Raw genomic sequence first — 19,003 nt, 5'->3', positions numbered from 1 at the left:
CTATCCATTTCTAAACGGCTAAAGTCACTTTCACGCTACAGACACCGTTCCAAAAGACAATCAAAATTTAACGCAAAGTATTTTTATTATTATTTATAATTGATTAAACAATTAAAATTTGCAAAGTTAATAATAATTTGTAAATTAAACGTGAAATAAAAATATTGTATTTATTTATTTATTTATTTAAATATAGAATAAATAATTGTTATAATGAAAGATATATACATATATATATGCATTAAAGAAATATATATTTAAATAAGTTATAAAAATAATAATAAAAGAATGTTATTATTATATTTATACTTTAAAATATATATTTTTTAATAAAAGAGATTAATTTTTTCATTTTTTATTATTTATTTATTATTGTTAAACATTTATTATAAAATAAATTTTATAAATTTAAATAAAGATATAAGATAAATTAGTACTTTTATCATTTCAGTTTTCTAAATACAATTGTATTTTGTTATTTATTGTCATTTCAACATATATATATATATATATTATAGAAACATTGTGTACAAAGATATAAATTAGTTCTAATATTGATATTTTGATAGCCAATAATTTGTTTATTTTTTCATTATCATTAATTTGATGCGTAGAATGAATTGAATACACATATGTATGAATATACTCATATAAATATATTCATACTATATATATATAAATATATATGTATTTCGATTCATAAACAACATTGTTTATTTAGTTACGCTCAATGAAATAATTGAAATTATGCATTAAAAATTATTCAGTTAAAAATATTACAGTTGTAATATTATATTATTTATTTTATGGATGAATGAAAAGAAGAAAAAAGTTCACCTCTAGACAGTATTAAATAATACTTTGAGATGACAACGTTAAAGGGCATTTTTCCTGATTCAAGTATGTCATTTACATATTATTTATTATTAAAAGACATTAAAACAATAGTTTCTTACTTATAATTATTATTTTTATTTGAAATTGTTCAGTAGTTAATATTATATTTCGTATTGTATTTCATATAGAATCGATAAAAGGAAAAAATTTCATACAAGAAAATGTAAAAAATCTTCGTCGTATAGAACATTTACATATTAATAAAAGAATAGAAGAAAAATCACAATATAACAAAAAAAAAATTATTGGTAACAATAACACCAATAACAGCAACAGTAACAATAATAATAATGATAATGTTTTATCAAAAATTAATTCAAATTTTCGTATAAAAAGACATGACGATACTAATGTGAATTCAAATAGTGTAAATAATAAAGTAGAATCTCAAGAACTATATAAGAAACTCAGTACTTCAGCTTTAAATAAAAATAATATTTCTACAAAAAAGGCAATATATTCATCGAATAAAAATTTAATAAATAAAGAAAAAAAGAAAGAACATAAGGGATTGCATAAAACTATACAAAAATTACATGAGAAAATTTCATCGGATCCTAATTTTTCATGTAAATCAATTGGGGATATTGATAATAATATGAAAGTTCAAGTTGAAGTTAAAAGTCAAGCTATTCAAACTTTGAATACAAAGGAAATTGAGGATTTATATTCAGAGGGAGTAATTAAGTATGTAATTGGTTATTATTATTAAAAACAATTTTTAAAACATTATTCTAAAAAACAATATTATTTTTTGATTATTTAATCTATTTTTTCTATAAAGATTATAATAATATAATGTATAATAATAATGTATAATAAAATATAACGATATAATGTAATTAATATAAAATATATAAAATATTTTATAATTTTTTTATATATAATTTTCTCAATCAAAAATATAATTTCCAATTTTAAAAATAAAATTTACAAATGAAAAAAAAAATGTTATATAAATATTTAATTGCAAAATTATAATGAAATATAATATAAATATTTTACAACTTAATACTTTACAACTTATAATGTATAAGAAATTATGTTTAAAGAACCAATATAATTTAAAATTAATAATTTATATAATTTTTAAATAATTTTTAATTTATAAATGTTGAAATAATGTTGAATAAAATGTTACAAAAATATGGGATACAATAAACTTCGTATTATATTGATATTAAATTTATATTGACGATTTAAATATTTTAAATAAGTAAAGTAATAAATTATTTTATATTTTATAAATCATATCATATAAATAAAGTAAATACAATCAAACATTGATATTGATATCCTACAAAATTCATTATTCATTAGTAAATATCTATTTTATAATATGTTAAATATTTGCTTATAACTTTGTAATAAAAGGTATAAAATGAAACTTTGTAACTTATTGTAGATTATATTCTTGTAGTTTCTTTCAAAATATTTTATATTTAATTATTTGTTATATAATAATAATTTGTTCCATAGGTATCCTTCAAAAAAACATTTAAATTATAATGAAGCATCAACTAATAATAATGCAAATGAACAAATTGATGTATCTTCAAGGAGTATAAAAAATTCACCTTTAGATCAAGGAGATGTCCAAGTTCTTGAAAAAAATGTACATAACAAAAATGGTATAAAAAATTCCAAATTTGTATCACCTAAAGAAGAGATAGATTTTATTAAATTAAACAAAGAACATACTTCTATGACTAATAAAATAACGCAAATGAATAACAATACCAATAATATTCTTCCTAATAATTATCGTATGGGTGTAATTCCAAAGTATGTGATATTCCAATGATATATTTATATACAATTATAAATGATTATTTCAATAATTATTTTAATATTTAATAAAATAATCAAAATAATTAATCAATAATTAATCAATTAATTTAAATAAAAAAATAAAACAAATGAATAATAATAAATAAATATATACATATATAAAAATCATATATTTATTTATTTATTTTTTATATATTATGCTTCAATGTATTATAATAATAACATTGCAAATATTAAAGTAATAATTAAAATAATCATTCATAATGTGTATAAATAATACTTCTAATTTTATTTTCTACGTTTTAAATGCAATGATAGGGATTATTTTATTGAAAAACAATTTTTTCTTATTAGGTATATTAAAAATAGAAAAGAAATTCAGGTACAGAAAGCTAAAATAGAAGAATTAGATCCTAATTGTCCAAATGGACATATTCCATTGCCTGATTGCGAACGTAAAGAAACATTACAAATGTTAAAAAAGAGTATGTGATTTAAAATTTGTTTTTTTAATGCAAAATCATTTTTAAAATTATACAAACTAATACTATTATTACAGATTATCAAGATTATGTAACCGAGTTAAATATGATGCCTATAAAAGTAGATACACTTAGGGCGCAGCGACGAAAAATAGAAATAGAAAAGCAATTGAATAAATTAGAAGAAGGAATAAAAGTTTTCTCAAGACCAAAAGTTTATGTAAAAATGAATGCTTAAATTATTATTTTCTTAAAAAAGGTTACAGAGGGTGTAACATAATCTATAAGAAACAACAAAAAAGCTCCACAAGTGTTTTTCTCATTTTTCAATGGAGCTTTACCATTTCGTCAAATTGAGTATATATTTATACTCTTGAAAGTCAAAAAGTAAAAGAACATTTGAGAACATTAGGATTTTAATATTATTTATATGATACAAACATATATTATTCTTTTTATACATTCTTATTTAATTCTATTACTTCATATGTTTTTGGGTTCTTTTTTCGAATGTAATTATTTTTTTCATGCTCTTTTAATTCAATTTTTTTCTTTCCATACATTTTATAATGCATTAGTTGTTTACATTTCATCTTTTTTAATTTATTTAAATAGATCATCAAATATTGAAAAAAATAAAGCATATATTTTTGATTTATCTAAAGAAAGTTTCCAGAGAAAGTTTAATAAAAATTGATTATTCTATATAATATGTGACGAGACTTTAAGAACTATAATTTGATGCAATATCAAGAAATGTTTTTTTTTTTTTTTTTTTTATATTATTATTAAAAAAAAAAATAAAAAAAAGACTTTTACTTTTTGAATTTATTATATAATTTCAATTTTTATTAACAATTATAATTGAAGGGCATCTTATATTGTTAAATATAAATATAATCATAGAATAATGATGTTAACAAAATGGTAGAGTTGCTGATAGATAACAATGATTTTCTTTTTTTTTTTTTTTGGATTATGTTTTTAATTTTGACACGTATATACATATATACATATATGTGTGTGTTTGTGTATGTGTGTGTGTATGTATATATGTATATATGTCATATATATAAATATAGTTATATTTTTTTTTCTTTTTAAACTTTATTTAACATGTGATATAAAAATTTTAGATATATTTAAAATATTTTATTTATAAAATTAAGTTTTATCCAAAAGTAAAAAGGATTATAAGAAAATATGCCACGATTATATTTGAAAATGACAAAATAAGTTTATATAAATGTGAATCTGATTTAATAATTTCCCAATTAAAATGCTCACATATGTAATAATATATGTAGCTAAAAAAAAAAAAAATTGAAAAAACTAAATATATATGTGTGCATTTATAAAAAAAAAGATATTCGTTTCATTTAATTAGTTAATTAATTTAGTTCATTGATAAAAGATAAGATTAATCTTAATAAGAATACCATTTTGAATCTTAAGTATAGAACAAATAAAAAATAAGATTATATATAAGATATAAATAACATTTATATAAACTTATTTCACTGTTTTTTAAGTGAAATGCCGAGTTTGTTTTTGAATTCTTTGTCAGATATTGAATTGCATCATTTATATTAAGATATATGTTTGTATATATGTATATACATCTATTTATATTTAATTATATTGTATAATATAACATACACAATTTTTTTGTCTATATTTTTAAATATCTATTAAATTATAAAAATCAGGTACTCTATTTGGAATATTTACTTTATAATTTGTCCTTTATTACTGTTCATAAATTTTTGATCAATAGTATGTAAAAATGCTATTGGGTCAAAGTGAACTTGACCTAAATTATAATATTTTTCCTCATATTCATACCATTTTTGTAAATCAAAGTTCTTAAAGAATATTCTTATTTCTCTCTCAGCAGATTTCACCGAATCTAGAAGAATAATTTTTATTTATATATGATATATAATTAATAATAAGCACAATTTTTGTAAAATGAATGAATTATACCAGAACCATGTGTGGCATTTCTTGTATCTGATAAACCAAACATTCCTCGAATTGTATTAGGGGCAATGTATTGTGCCTCGTATACTTTTGTAGGACCCATTAAATTTCTCCATTTAGCAATAGCATTATGATCTGCTAAAATATGAATATCTGATGGACCACTACACATAAATGTTAAAAGACGATTGTAAAAAAATTTTTCTTTATGTTCTTCATAAAATAATTCTGCCTCTTTCTGTGTAATTATCGTCCTGCGTGATCTGACAATTTTTAAATTATTGTCAATTATTAAATCTCGAATTTTCTGAAAATTACAATATTACTTAAATATTACCGTATTTTTATTCAAAGGAAAGAAAACCAACAGTTCTGTCAACCCCATTTTTTTTTTTTTTTTTGCTGCCATTTAAAATTATTATGTAAGTAATTTAAGTACTACTTATGTAAGTATGTAGTACTTATTTATATCGCATAAAATTGCGTAAAATTTAGGTTATATCCTCTTACCTGAAGCACAAAAGGAGATTTAACAATATGTGGTTTAATTATTGCCAAAGTTAACTGAAGATACTTTTGTGATTGCATTTTAACATATTTTAATTACCTACCATTTTTGTAAAAATTGAAAATTCTTATAGTACAGTGAAAATAACTTTAAACTTTTCGTTTAAAAACATCGTGTAAGGTTGGTTTGCCATATAAGAAACGAAGTTCAAAATTTCAAATAGAAAATTGTTTATGCTTGTCATATGAATTGATTGTACAAAAGACAGATTGTACATACATATATACATACATATAAACTTAATTCTACTAATTGATATGATATAATATATATGATACAATTTACAAACGAAATTTTAAAAATGATATTAATTTTATTAAGATTTTATATATATATATATATATATATATATATATATTTATTTATTTATTTATAATTTTTATATATATAATTGTACATTATAATATAATAAGTTATAATATTGTCTTAAGATTTTAATATTAAGATTTTTAATCACTAAAAAGTAAAAAAAAATTTTTAATCGTTAGAAGATAAAATTTATCAGATATCAGAGCCGTCTTTTTGAGCACATAAATATATTTTTTATATAGTAAAGATAATATAAACAAGAATAACAAATAAAAGGACAGAGGTCGATATACAAATTCGAAAACTATTTCCATCTCTAGAATATCATAGATCAAACGTATATAGAGAAGGATAAATAAAATAAAAATTGATTATCAGTGCCATCTTTTAAGTAAAAGTAAAATAGTTTCAAACACTGTTTCAAAAATAAAATAGAGTAAAGATTGCCGTCATCTCTCGAATAATTTGAAATAATGTTTTTGGTATTTAAGAGATGGCGTTAATGGTCAATTCTTACTCTTTTCTAATCTAATTAACGGTGGGATTTAATGTTTAAATTTTAAACAAATGAAAATTTGATTTAGCAACAAAAGAAATAGAAAAGAATATTAAACATTCTTTCGCAATGTTTGTAATTTTATTATTAAATATTCTTAAATCATATACATTTTATATTTCTGTTAATGAATCAAAATTTAGAATATTTAATAAAATTTCAAGCAAGATGGCGTTGATACTTAAAAATTTTTAATTTTTTAATCTTTAATTTACAACCAAAATGTTATACTTCGTCGCATTAAAGGAAGGAACTTATTTCGAAAAATAGACGGATATCTGTATATTTATTAGAAATTACACAGATTGAAGTTTATTTTTATTTAGTACATATTTGTTTACAAATGATTACAAATGAAGTAGGAAAAAAATATCTGTCAAAATGTAAAAAAAGAAATAAAAAAAGTATATATATATATATATATATATATATATATATATGTTGATGATAAAATAGGATCGGTGGGGAAAAAGATGAGAAAAAGATCACTTTAATAATAAATTAATTACATTCGTTTTAACTTATTCACATTGTTAAAATTATATATTATATATTATTATATATTATTATTAATTATTATATATATATATGAGTGAATGAATTGAATTAATAATTAAAATTCGATGAGAAAAGATCCGAATTATATATTAATTTTTACTCTTTTAGACTTTTAAATTTTATAAGTTGCAAATTAAGGCATAGGTTATAAGAAATTATTTGAAATATTTTATATATTTATTGATTTTCTTTCATTTTTAATTAATATTAAAAATCTTATTTTTCCTTTTATTTTTATTAATTTTTAATTTTATTATATAATTTTAGAAACTATTTAATTTTGATCGATGAAAATATTTTAATTTATTTTACATTACAAAATTGATTCATTTGTATTGATTCGTGCAAGTTTATAAGTATAAGAGTAAGCGTTGTTGTGAATATAATTTTGATCGAAAGTAATATTTTATATTGTCCAAAGTAAAATATTATATATATCATTATTCCATTATTAGTTTATCCTTATGGCATCACCAGCACCAAAATCGCCAGAACAATCTGAAAGAAATAGAAAATATGATAGACAATTGAGGTATGTGAATATAATGTCTAACCTATTTTTCGGAATGATAAATTTAATCGAAACTAATTAAATAAATTAGAATTTTAAGTTGTTTTATATCAGAGTTATATTAATATTTATACGAAATAAGTAAGAAAGTTTTTTTTTTAATAAATTCCGTATAATTTAATGAAATTATATAATATGATGTAATAAAGAAAATAATATATATAATGTTAAAATATAGGTTATGGGGTGATCATGGTCAAGCTGCATTAGAAGGAGCACATATTTGTGTAATAAATGCTACAGGCCTTGGTACAGAAATTTTAAAATCTGTAGTCTTACCAGGTATTGGAGCGTTTACAATTGTAGATGGCAAGAAAATTACTAATGAAGATATCGGTGCAAAGTATATATATATATATATATATTATATATATATGAAAATATTATTAATTATATTGATCTTGGTTCATATACATAACATATATTGAAAATATTTTTATTTCATTTATCATATGTCTTAATATTATATCTTAATAGTTTTTTTTTAGAAGCAGACAGTTTAGGAAAATCAAGGGCACAAGTAGCAACACAAATGCTTTTAGAGCTAAATTCAGATGTTAGAGGTGATTATATAGACGAGGAACCTGAACAAATTTTATGTAATAGTCCAGATTTTTTTAATAATTTTACCGTTGTCGTAGCCACTTCTTTATCAGAAAAGTAAGAATCATTGCAGCCAATAATAATATAGCAAAATTTTTAATATTATTCTAAATCGTACATTTCAAAAGAAAAAATTTTCAGATCTTTAATTCTTCTGTCGCAAAGACTTTGGGAATTAAATATACCTTTAATAGTATGTAGAAGTATAGGATTTATCGCATATATGAGAATTCAAGTAAAAGAACATACGATTATAGAAACACATCCAGATAATGAAATTCCAGATTTACGTTTAGACAAGCCATTTGAGATATTAAAAAAACATTTTGATACCATAAACTTAGATGAACTGAGTTTTAAAGATCATTCTCATATACCATACTTAGTTATATTATATAAATTTCTAGAAAAATGGACTTTACATAAAAAGGATTTACCTAAAACTTATAAAGAAAAACATCAATTAAAAGAAATGATAAAAGAGGCAATGAGAAGAGATGAGAATGATACTGCGAATAGCGAAGAAAATTTTGAAGAAGCTGTTAAAGCTGTTAATACATGTGTGGGACATACTGAGATTCCAGATAATGTGATGAATATTCTTAATGATGATCAATGTATTAATCTAACAGCTAAGGTAGAAGAAAGAAAGTGTTGATTAAATTAATAGATAATATAACTTTAAACTGATTTAACATATTTTCAGAGCAGTTCATTTTGGATTATAGCAAAAGCGGTAAGGGATTTTGTTGAAAATGAAGGAGCTGGATTATTACCATTAAAAGGTACTTTACCAGATATGACTGCGGATACTGAGAAATATATAACGCTTCAGCAAATGTGAGATTTTTTTTGTTACAAAAAGTTTACTAAAAAGATATCTTTTTTTTTTTTTAATTGTAAATATATATATATATATATATATATATATATTTTACACATATTTATCCATTTCAGTTATTACAAACAAGCGATAGCTGATGCAGAATCAGTATGGCGACGTACATTGCAATTATTACGACAATTAGGAAAATCGTCTGATTCTATTTCCGAAAGAGATGTTAAATTGTTTTGCAGACATGCTTCGAATATACACGTAGAAAAAGGAACGTGTATCGCGGATGAATATGATTCTAAAACTTTTGATACAAGTGATATAGGTAAAATATTTATAAATGAAATATTATTAAATTGCTATCGAAAGTTTTTTTTCGTGCTATAAAGTATAAAAAAATTATATATATAAAAAAAAATAAATTGTTAAATAAAAGAATACCATATATAGAATATTGTATACCATAAGAATATAATATATATGTATTTATATATATATATATATATAAATAATATATATATATATGTATTATTTTTTCCAGTGCAAAGTTTAGAAAATCCAGAAAGTATGATGATTTATTATGTTGTTCTTAGGGGGGTTGAAAAATTTCAAGCAGAATATAACTCGTATCCTGGAGAGTTTGATGATCAAGTAGAACCTGATATTGTTAAGCTTAAAGTATGTTTTTATATAAAATAATAATATCAGAAGAGAGGATTGAGGATTGAAAATAAAAATTATTATATAATTAATATAATTAATTAACTCTTAATCTTAGGCATGCATAACAAAATTATTAAACGAATGGGGATGTGGACCATTGGTAAAAGATGATTATGTCCATGAATTTTGTCGATTTGGTGGAGCAGAATTGCATTCTGTATCAGCATTTTTAGGTGGCCTTGCAGCTCAAGAAGTTATAAAATTTGTTACAAATCAATATAAACCAGTTCATAATACCTTTATATATGATGCGGTAACGTCGAATTCTGGAATATTTTTCTTTTAATATTAAATAGTAAATTAAAATTACATTGCTGTATAAAATAAAAATATACAATTTTATAGTTTACACATCATCAATTTTTTTTTTTTTAACATATCTTCACAAATATTCATTTTATCATGCAATTGTTAGAAAATTTATTAAAATATATTAAAACTCAAGTTGAACGAGTATAATATCAACACTTTAATAATTATATAGTAATTATTTGATACACAAATTATTTCAATCTTATTTATATTATAAACTACTATATCGTTAACTATTATTTATAACAAACTTAATACTTTTAATTAATAATAAATATGCCTAAAACATAAAAGCAAATTAATTAATATATCATGTTTTATAACCAATATTGTACTTAAATATTTTACATGTATATTAGTCTCAATACAATTTGATAAAATGATGAATTGTGCTTTGATTTTTAATCCTTTATTTTGTACAATATTAGTATTTTATACTATATTGTTACGCACACACATACACACACACACACACACACACACACACACACACACACACACACGCATCACACACGCGCGCGCGCGCATGCACACGCACACACATTATAATATATATAATATTATAAATTATCTGTATATTGAATTAACTGATTAATTATTAGATCTATATAATTAATAATATTATAATATAAAAATCTATATATTCTACTTTTGCACAAACTACTTCAGTATCCAATATAATATCGGTAATTATTGGTTATTTCATTATTTTTGACATGTCTTGACTTTTGTTATTTTTAAATCATCATTTGTTTAAAATTTTTTTCTAAATATCTTGGTACAAAAGTAGTTAGGCAAAAGTTTAAAAAAAAAATGATTTTAATAATAATATAATATAAATATAATAACAATATAATATAAATTTTATACTTTTATAATATATATATATATATATATATATATATTTAGCACCGATAAATATATATAAATATATATAAATATAAACCAGAATTTGCTAATGATACAAAATATTGATTCAGAAATAATTAAAAAAAATAATGCAATTTTTAACGTAATTTGAAAAAAATAGAAAGAGCTTAATAAATGTTAAAAATTATAAAAAATTACAAAGTTATCACTAATAGATGATAAATTATTAAAAGAAGAAAAATACAATCATTTGATTGATATCAATGGAATAAAAACTATCATTTCATTTGTTACTTTTATTATTTATTAAAATTTGAGCCGTATAGTTCTTTTAATCCATTTTTAATCCTTATTTTAAATAAAAATAAAATAAAATAGGATAGATAGAAACAGCAAGATGAGTAGAAATGAAAGTATTTTTCAATCATTGATTATTTGATAAATATATCATCTATTTTAATATTTCTGAACGTCTGAAATATTATGTAAGAAAATTTATATGATTTCAATATGAAATTTCATTTTTTATATTGAAACGAAAAAGATTTATCATGAAAAAACAAAAGGAGAGAGTATCTATCTTTTTTTTTTTTTTAATTAACGTAACAACTAGCTAAAATATTAATCATAATGGAAATTATCGATTAATAAAATAAATATTAACACTTGATATTTGTGAAAATGAATGTTAATAAGAAGTACATATAAAATAAAAATAACGAAATTTTGTATATATGATTGATGTATGAAAAACTTTGTATGTATATATGTGTTTTTTTTTTTTTAAATTGTATGTTTTCAAATAATTATTAATCAAAGTCGAATTATAATTAGAATTATAAAGAAGATTTACATAAAATGAATTTTTAAACTATTATAAACTATTATAAAAAAGAATTATTCGAAATAAAATTACATAAATATTATATATAAAAATCGAAAAATATGCAAAATTATTTTATAAAACTATACGACTCTATTACAATTATTATTGACATACGTATACGTACATATTGTAAGATTTTGATAAGTGCAGAAAGTTTTCAAGGCATGTTATTGTTATTGTTAAGATCAATTATAGTATATATAATAGAGAAATATATATTGGAAATACTACTAAATTTTTTGTGATACATTTTTGGTACAAGAAATATCGATAATCTGTTATACTGTTACTATTTTTAGAGAATAATTTAATAAATTTATTAAGAATATTAAAATCTTAGGCAAAAATCATAATATAGTATAGATAAATTTTAATATACAACAAATGTTGACATTTATTAAAACTGTTTGTGAAAGAAAAATATTGTTTGTTTTCATGCTACATGCTGCATTATAATTATTATATTGTTTTGACATAAAATTTATGGTATTAAATCATAAATATTATTCATAGAAGATAAAATTATTGGATAGTCTCGATAATCAAATTTTAATATATTATTATATTTTTAAGAAGAAATTATACAGTTTAGGAAGAAATATATCACGATAAACACGAGCACACAGTGAGTAGTGAGTAGATAGTAAATAGTATATCAATTTTATTAGTTGCAATTATCATTCCATTATAGAAATTCATAAAAACATTGTACTTTTTTAATTATAACAATTTATAACATATTTATAAAAATAATTCGAAACAATGTAATTTTTCAATTAACTTAGATTGTAATAAATCAATATCAGAAGAGATATAATAAAATTTTTAGCAAATAAATTCAACAAAATTTATCACATCGATAAATGATATCGTAAAATACATTTTTCTTTAATTTTATTAAAGAAACCCTTAAAGGATATAATTTTCTTTGCTCACCATTGTTATTTTTATTCTTCTTTTTAACATAATTTGTATAATGTTTATGCTATTTCGTATTTAATATTCAATATAAAAAATGAAAAAATATAATATTATTTTTGTAAGAATTACTAGAAAAAATTTCTAGAATTTATATTTTCAATTTCATCATTTTAAACATATTTCTCATGTCTTATTTTTGCGATATCAAAATTTGTTTTATTCTCCTTTCCTTTTTTATCCGCATATATTTTTTTTCATAGTCTTTTTTTTTTTATTTTACTTTTTTTAAATTTTGTTATTAAATATTAATATTATGAATTTTTTATTGAGATTTTACTAAATCAAAATTTGGTAAAATATTATTTTATATATATAATATAAAAATCATGATTTCAAATAATTATTGCGTACCATTAAGGGTTTCAAGAATATTTGTATATGAATATTTTATTAAATTTATAAAACACAGATGTGAACAAAGTTATTATAATATTATCTCTTTACAATATCGTAGATAATGTCAAATTTATTGTATATGTAAAATTAAGCAAATATTATTAATAGAAATGAACATTTGATTTGAAAAAAAATATGATAATGAATTTTTGCGTGACGAGTCTCAATAATTATAAAAAAAAAATTTTTCTCTTTAACATCGAAAAATATAATAATTGAAATAATAAATAAATGGAAAAAAATTTATTAGATAATTTATTCAATAATGGAAAGTATATCAACTTAAAATATTATTTTTGCTACATTTCGTTTTTCGATCTTTATGTCTACAATATATAAGTATAATATATTTATGTACATTCGTATATATTTTCTGACATTTGTTGTATTTAAATATACGTACATTTTACATTGTTAAAATAACTTTGTGCATATATTTATTGTTAGTTTGATATCAATAATAATCATTAATCATTAATTATTTAATGATTTCTGAAAATTGAAAGAAAAAAGAAAAAGAAAAAGAAAAAGAAAAAAAAGATATAAGAATAGTTTATATTATGTTGGATAAGTTTAATAAATATCATATGAACAAAACATTATTCAAATATTTATTATATAATATTATTGTATTGTAATTGTTAAAAAAAACTGTGATTTAAATTAAGAATAAATTAAGAAAAAATTATTTATATATTTTTTGTATACATAAATTGATTTATATCTATATCTAATCGATATAAAATAATATAAATAATCGGAAACGAAAACGAATGATGATAAATTAAAATCGTTATAAAATATAAGATATAAAATAGAATATTATTTTTGAATAAATTAAAGGAAGAATACGTAATAAAATGAAAATATTAATTATATACAATGATACAAAATTTAGAGAAATTTTTAATAACTACATATAATTACTACATATCGTTCTTAATTATCATCATAAAATGTTTCTTCCTTCCATTTTTCAATAATTTTCAATTATTATAGGTATATTAAATGTAACTAATAGTATTCGTGTTTCAATAAATTGACACGATTTATAATATCCATGTTATGTGGTTTTCTCATAAAAAAAATTATTTAAAAATGATTAAATACTGGGCGAAATTATAAAAATTATACGATATAATCGGTTTTTGTTGTTGAGAATAATTCTAATTTAATCGCGATATTTACCGGTTATCTTTTTGCTTATTGCTTCTCCTCCTGCTTTAAGACATAATAATTATATTTTGCGTCAACAATTATCGAATGTAAAATATCGATCCTATTTTATCTAAATAGAATTTTCTTCGTTTCCCTTCTCTTTCTTTCTTTNTTTTTTTTTTTTTTTTTTTTTTTTTTTTTTCTATATTTCAGAAGGCAAAGTTACGTTATGTTTATAATTAATTAATTTTTTTTCTTCATGTTGCTATTTTTTATCCTACCGAATAGCGAGAAAAATTCAAAATTTATTTTAGAATCTTATATATTAATTTTTTAATGAGGTTATTTAATTTATACAGCGTGATTATATACGAATAAAAGATATATAATCTATGTAGTCTTTATCCTTAATTATTAATGAGCACAAGATGAATGTACATCTTAGAAAGTATAACAGATATATATGTATAGATACGAATATACACATACACACATATATACGTGTATATATATATATATATATATATATTAAGTATGTATATGCATATGTATATACACATATTTATATCTTAATAATACGTTGCTCTTCCGTAAAACAATAGTGCGAACGACCAAGTGCGAAATCATCATGATATCATGATCACACGTCAAAATGAAGAGAGAAAAACGAAAGAATCGAAAGTTGGATCATTTTTAATTCGATTGTTAATTATAAAAAAGAAAAGAAGAGCACGAAGAGCGTGAAAAAACAACGTGAATGAATTTTTCTTTTCCCACGTATTTTTCTATAAATAATCATATTTTTTTCTTTTTTCTGCACGCAGAAATTTATTCGATATTCGAAAAAATATTCCGTTCGATATACGAATCGACCAATTGATCATATTACAATTAAGGAACTAGAAAATTGTCGTATTATATTATTACGTATCATATTAAAAATGAACAGAGTTATAATATCGCGTACACATATATGCATATGTAACGTGTATCAATATAATTAATCCTAATTGAACAATAGCTAGTGGGAGATTTTACTTAATTATTTCGCTAATTTCTTTGTTCTGCATCTTTATATCTCTATGTCATTTCATGTCGCTTTTATATAAATTTTTGAATTAACTAAATTATTCTTTCTTTCTCTTATTCTTTGTTATTATTTATTATTATTATTATTATTATTATTATTATTATTTTTTTTTTTCTTTTTACTATTTTCCGTTTTCTCTCTACTCTCGTATGCATACGCGCAAATATACATGAAAATATTTAGTCGCATACATAGCATGTTCGCACACGTACTTAGACACGCGACATACGCATTCGCAAAAATAAATCTCTAAAACGGTTGATGCACGTGAGCGAGTTATTCTTTCGGCTTTTTCTCTCCCCCTCCCTCCCCTTCATTTTCATGTTTTATTCGTGTTATTCTTTTTTCTTCTTTTTTTTCATCCCCTCATTTTCCTCTTATTATATTATTTTTCTCCTTCGAAATCCTTTCGGCTCGAAATCTTGATCTAGGTTTTTTTCAGAATAGCTTGTCGAAAGTAACTGAAAATCGTACGATCAATTCAGTTACTTTTGAAATAGGCAATGATGAACTTGATTATTTCTTCATTCTTTTACGAGAAATATAATTAACAATTTTACCGTTATTTTTCTAGCTGAATTTATGTTCTATCAAAAATGAACGTATATCGATAAAGCAATAGCAACAAAGGTCATAGAAATACAACTTTTAGAAGAAATTGGAAATTTTTATTCAACATTATTGAAGATTTTGAGTATTATATCGAATAACGATAACGTATCAATATATCAATATTTTTGCAGTCTTTTATATTTTTGTTATTTTTTAATAAGAATATCACGAATGTATATATATATATATATACATATACATATAAAAGAAAATTTGCTAAGATTTAATAAAACTCTTAATCAGATGATTTATTAGGTTAGAAACCGAGAATCAATATTTTATCCAATGACCTTTGTTATTTCGATGACTATATAACTGTTTATTATTCGTTGCTAATATAGTTACGGTACCTCGCAAATAAGTCTTTTCCATAATGAATAGTTTGATACAATATACGTATGCTGAAAAATTAAAAACGATGTATTCGCTAAAAATGACGAACGTTATTATCGTACGTATTAGATATAAAATATATTTTTGCAAATAGCTTACAAAGATGATATAACACGTTTAAAAATTAATTTACCCTTGAGCTGCATATGACGGAGACTGACGATGGTAAGGACGACTGCTCGATAAAAACATGCTCGATAAAGTAAGATTAATTTAAAAACGATGCGTTCATACATAATTCGATTGAAAAAAATTAATGAAATTAACAATGGTCAAAGACACGAAGTTTCGCGATAAGATTTCTGATGGGCGTGAATTAACGAGAGGAATAATCATCGAANTAAAATCTAGAGAATTCAACAATTATGACAGCGTGTATCGAGCGGTGTCATATCCATACATCGTATAATTTCGATTTTCAGTCATTCGTTCGTACGCAGCAGAGAGAAGGGCGAGATACTATCGAGATATATGAAAATTTACGTTAAAACCGATCCGTTTACGAGACGGAGCGACTGGACTAGTCTTTTAGACTAGCTTGCGGTATGCGCAAGCGCCATGGGCTCGGAGACCTTGGACTTATTCGGGTACCGGCCCAATTTACAATTATCCCTTATTCTTCTGTCCCATATCTATATTTTTCAGAAACGATTAAACGTTCATAAAGATATTTCTTTTTCTACGCATAAAAATCTATAACGCGTTTACCGTACGTAGAAGTGTATATATATATGGAAAGAAAGAGAAAAGAAAACGGAAAAAAAAGTTTACGAAAGTTTTCTTCGTGATACATATCGTGATAAATTTTTAATCGTTTCTATCGAAGATTATCGGACCGGGTCCCGATATAGTTATACACATGTATATAGATGACACAGTAATACTTGCGTAATAATAGCCCAGGGCCTCACTGAGCTTGTGCACTAGGATCGCACTGCAACAGTCGCACGATAGACGGATCACTTTTCGCTCCTTCTATAAATTCGTCGAGTGATAATTTCCCATCCTTGTTTTTATCCATTTGTCGAAATATCTTATCGGTTCTCTTTTCCGGCGTCGACTCGTCCTCGGGCATTTTCATCACGGAACCCACCATTTTATAGATTGCCTGATAAATAAATCGAGTGTTTTCACACTCGTTTTACAAACATTTATTTAAAAACATTAGTTTCGATGGTAATTATAAGATAGATATAAGATGGATTTTATTAAAGGAGAAAGAAAATAACCTTTCGAAAAATTAATATTCGAAGAAACGTGAATACTCAAATATCCATATATAATATAATATATATATAATATATATATATATATATATTTGCATTCGTTCTATCGTAATTCAGAAATTGGATAGATTTATTATATAGAAAAAAAAAAGAAATTCAAATTTAGATATCTGATACAAATTTAGGTGATTGTATTAAATTAATATTTATATTTATTATATATTAAACGTTCTTTTTTATTGTCCCAAATTTGTAATATTAGAATATTATCGAAAAGAAAATATATTGCATCGAATGTTATGCTTTCGAATTTTAAAACATTTCAATATTTTTTCTTTTATTTTTTTTTTTATCATTTTTCTATAATTACCATTTAGAATAATCCTTAATCTTGATTATTCTTACCGTCACTATTTCCAGCATTTCTTGCCGCGAGATATAACCATTACCATCGAGATCGTACATGCTGAAGGCCCATTTCAATTTTTGTTCCAGTTTACCGCGAGATGTTACACTGAGGGCGCATAAAAATTCTCGAAAGTCGATTGTTCCATCCCCATTCGCATCGAATGTTCTGAACACGTGTTCTGCAAACTGTTATATTACACATCCATGAATAATATCGAATTCGAACAATGTGAAATTTATCGATCAGGGATTATTTATTATTATATACAAATAACATTGCCGATTAATCTTTATCGAAAGTTTTTTATTAAATGACAACGATTCGATTTCTTTTCGCGAATTGAGATCGATTTCAAAAATATCCGTTTCGTTATTAATTGCGCGAGGATCGAAAATCATTTCGATACCCAATTCAGTTTTCGATTGATAGAGAAATGGAAATGAAACGTTAACGCAAATAAAATTATTTTGATCGATATTACTTGACGAACGTACTTTCGATGCATTTTCTACAAACGAAATAATTAATTTGATTTACCTTGGAAGCATCACCGTAAGGGAAGAAATTTCCGTATATCTTTTTAAACTCTTCTACGCTCAGATGACCGCTCGGACAATCCTTTAAGAAGCCTTTGTACCATTCTTGAATTTCGGCATCTTTAAACAAAGATAAAATATTAAATTATTAAAATATAATATTTAATAATAATATTAAATTAATAAAATATTTAATATTAAAATATTAAATTATAAAATCTCGGAGAAACTTGGGGGAAAGAAGAAGAAAAAAAACGA

General features: G+C 22.1%; 4 protein-coding genes across 12 annotated transcripts in view; 2 read left to right on the top strand and 2 right to left on the bottom strand.

The window, feature by feature from the left end:
* The first annotated feature begins 592 nt into the window (after positions 1 to 592).
* LOC122719804 (putative uncharacterized protein DDB_G0287457) lies at positions 593 to 3,670 on the top strand. Its single transcript, XM_043946009.1, has 5 exons — positions 593 to 900; positions 1,026 to 1,584; positions 2,377 to 2,682; positions 3,043 to 3,173; positions 3,248 to 3,670. The coding sequence occupies exons 1-5, from the start codon at positions 867 to 869 to the stop codon at positions 3,406 to 3,408; spliced, it is 1,191 nt and encodes a 396-aa protein (XP_043801944.1). The 5' UTR covers positions 593 to 866; the 3' UTR covers positions 3,409 to 3,670.
* On the bottom strand, positions 2,248 to 5,948 carry LOC122719872 (nucleoside diphosphate kinase 6-like). Of its 3 annotated transcripts, XR_006347704.1 has the most exons (5): positions 5,664 to 5,948; positions 5,157 to 5,460; positions 4,902 to 5,079; positions 2,475 to 2,555; positions 2,248 to 2,381 (listed from the first exon to the last, which is right to left on the bottom strand). XR_006347704.1 is itself a non-coding variant. In XM_043946138.1 (4 exons), the coding sequence occupies exons 1-4, from the start codon at positions 5,739 to 5,741 to the stop codon at positions 2,552 to 2,554; spliced, it is 564 nt and encodes a 187-aa protein (XP_043802073.1). In that variant the 5' UTR covers positions 5,742 to 5,948; the 3' UTR covers positions 2,443 to 2,551. The 3 variants fall into 3 exon arrangements, 2 of the variants coding, with proteins under 2 accessions (XP_043802073.1, XP_043802196.1); XM_043946138.1 differs by lacking the exon at positions 2,248 to 2,381 and having other exon boundaries at positions 2,443 to 2,555; XM_043946261.1 differs by lacking the exon at positions 2,248 to 2,381 and having other exon boundaries at positions 2,448 to 2,555; positions 5,765 to 5,944.
* LOC122719517 (NEDD8-activating enzyme E1 regulatory subunit) lies at positions 5,823 to 10,232 on the top strand. Of its 6 annotated transcripts, none has more exons than XM_043945880.1 (9): positions 5,823 to 5,841; positions 7,600 to 7,676; positions 7,894 to 8,058; positions 8,193 to 8,375; positions 8,460 to 8,955; positions 9,025 to 9,158; positions 9,276 to 9,478; positions 9,695 to 9,831; positions 9,932 to 10,232. In XM_043945880.1, the coding sequence occupies exons 2-9, from the start codon at positions 7,609 to 7,611 to the stop codon at positions 10,160 to 10,162; spliced, it is 1,617 nt and encodes a 538-aa protein (XP_043801815.1). In that variant the 5' UTR covers positions 5,823 to 5,841; positions 7,600 to 7,608; the 3' UTR covers positions 10,163 to 10,232. The 6 variants fall into 6 exon arrangements, with proteins under 6 accessions (XP_043801815.1, XP_043801394.1, XP_043801473.1 ...); XM_043945459.1 differs by lacking the exon at positions 5,823 to 5,841 and adding an exon at positions 7,400 to 7,508; XM_043945538.1 differs by lacking the exon at positions 5,823 to 5,841 and having other exon boundaries at positions 7,526 to 7,676; positions 7,894 to 7,997; positions 8,204 to 8,375.
* A 6,689-nt stretch (positions 10,233 to 16,921) lies between these two features.
* The window catches only part of LOC122721089 (neurocalcin homolog), a 46,496-nt gene continuing 44,414 nt past the window's right edge, over positions 16,922 to 19,003 (bottom strand). For both annotated transcript variants that reach the window (XM_043948351.1, XM_043948360.1), the window contains 3 exons: positions 18,747 to 18,865; positions 18,206 to 18,394; positions 16,922 to 17,682 (listed from right to left, as the gene is read on the bottom strand). In XM_043948351.1, the coding sequence (XP_043804286.1) occupies positions 17,482 to 17,682; positions 18,206 to 18,394; positions 18,747 to 18,865 (509 nt within the window). In that variant the 3' untranslated portion in view covers positions 16,922 to 17,481. The remainder of the gene's footprint in view (positions 17,683 to 18,205; positions 18,395 to 18,746; positions 18,866 to 19,003) is intronic.

Source organism: Apis laboriosa, unplaced genomic scaffold, assembly GCF_014066325.1.
Source record: "Apis laboriosa isolate Shangri-la unplaced genomic scaffold, ASM1406632v1 scaffold105_cov147, whole genome shotgun sequence".
NCBI classification, from domain to species: domain Eukaryota; kingdom Metazoa; phylum Arthropoda; class Insecta; order Hymenoptera; family Apidae; genus Apis; species Apis laboriosa.
This window is presented reverse-complemented; position numbering and strand designations above follow the sequence as displayed.

Excerpts from the sequence above, each read along its gene's own strand:
- LOC122719804 (XM_043946009.1), top strand. The coding sequence starts at position 867 with ATGACAACGTTAAAGGGCATTTTTCCTGATTCAA. Across the intron at positions 901-1,025 it reads GGGCATTTTTCCTGATTCAA|AATCGATAAAAGGAAAAAAT; the intron begins GTATGTCATTTA and ends TATTTCATATAG. Across the intron at positions 1,585-2,376 it reads TATTCAGAGGGAGTAATTAA|GTATCCTTCAAAAAAACATT; the intron begins GTATGTAATTGG and ends TTTGTTCCATAG.
- LOC122719872 (XM_043946138.1), bottom strand. The coding sequence starts at position 5,741 with ATGCAATCACAAAAGTATCTTCAGTTAACTTTGGCAATAATTAAACCA. Across the intron at positions 5,461-5,663 it reads AATCTCCTTTTGTGCTTCAG|AAAATTCGAGATTTAATAAT; the intron begins GTAAGAGGATAT and ends TGTAATTTTCAG. Across the intron at positions 5,080-5,156 it reads AAATGCCACACATGGTTCTG|ATTCGGTGAAATCTGCTGAG; the intron begins GTATAATTCATT and ends TTATTCTTCTAG.
- LOC122719517 (XM_043945880.1), top strand. The coding sequence starts at position 7,609 with ATGGCATCACCAGCACCAAAATCGCCAGAACAATCTGAAAGAAATAGA. Across the intron at positions 7,677-7,893 it reads AAATATGATAGACAATTGAG|GTTATGGGGTGATCATGGTC; the intron begins GTATGTGAATAT and ends GTTAAAATATAG. Across the intron at positions 9,159-9,275 it reads TATATAACGCTTCAGCAAAT|TTATTACAAACAAGCGATAG; the intron begins GTGAGATTTTTT and ends TATCCATTTCAG.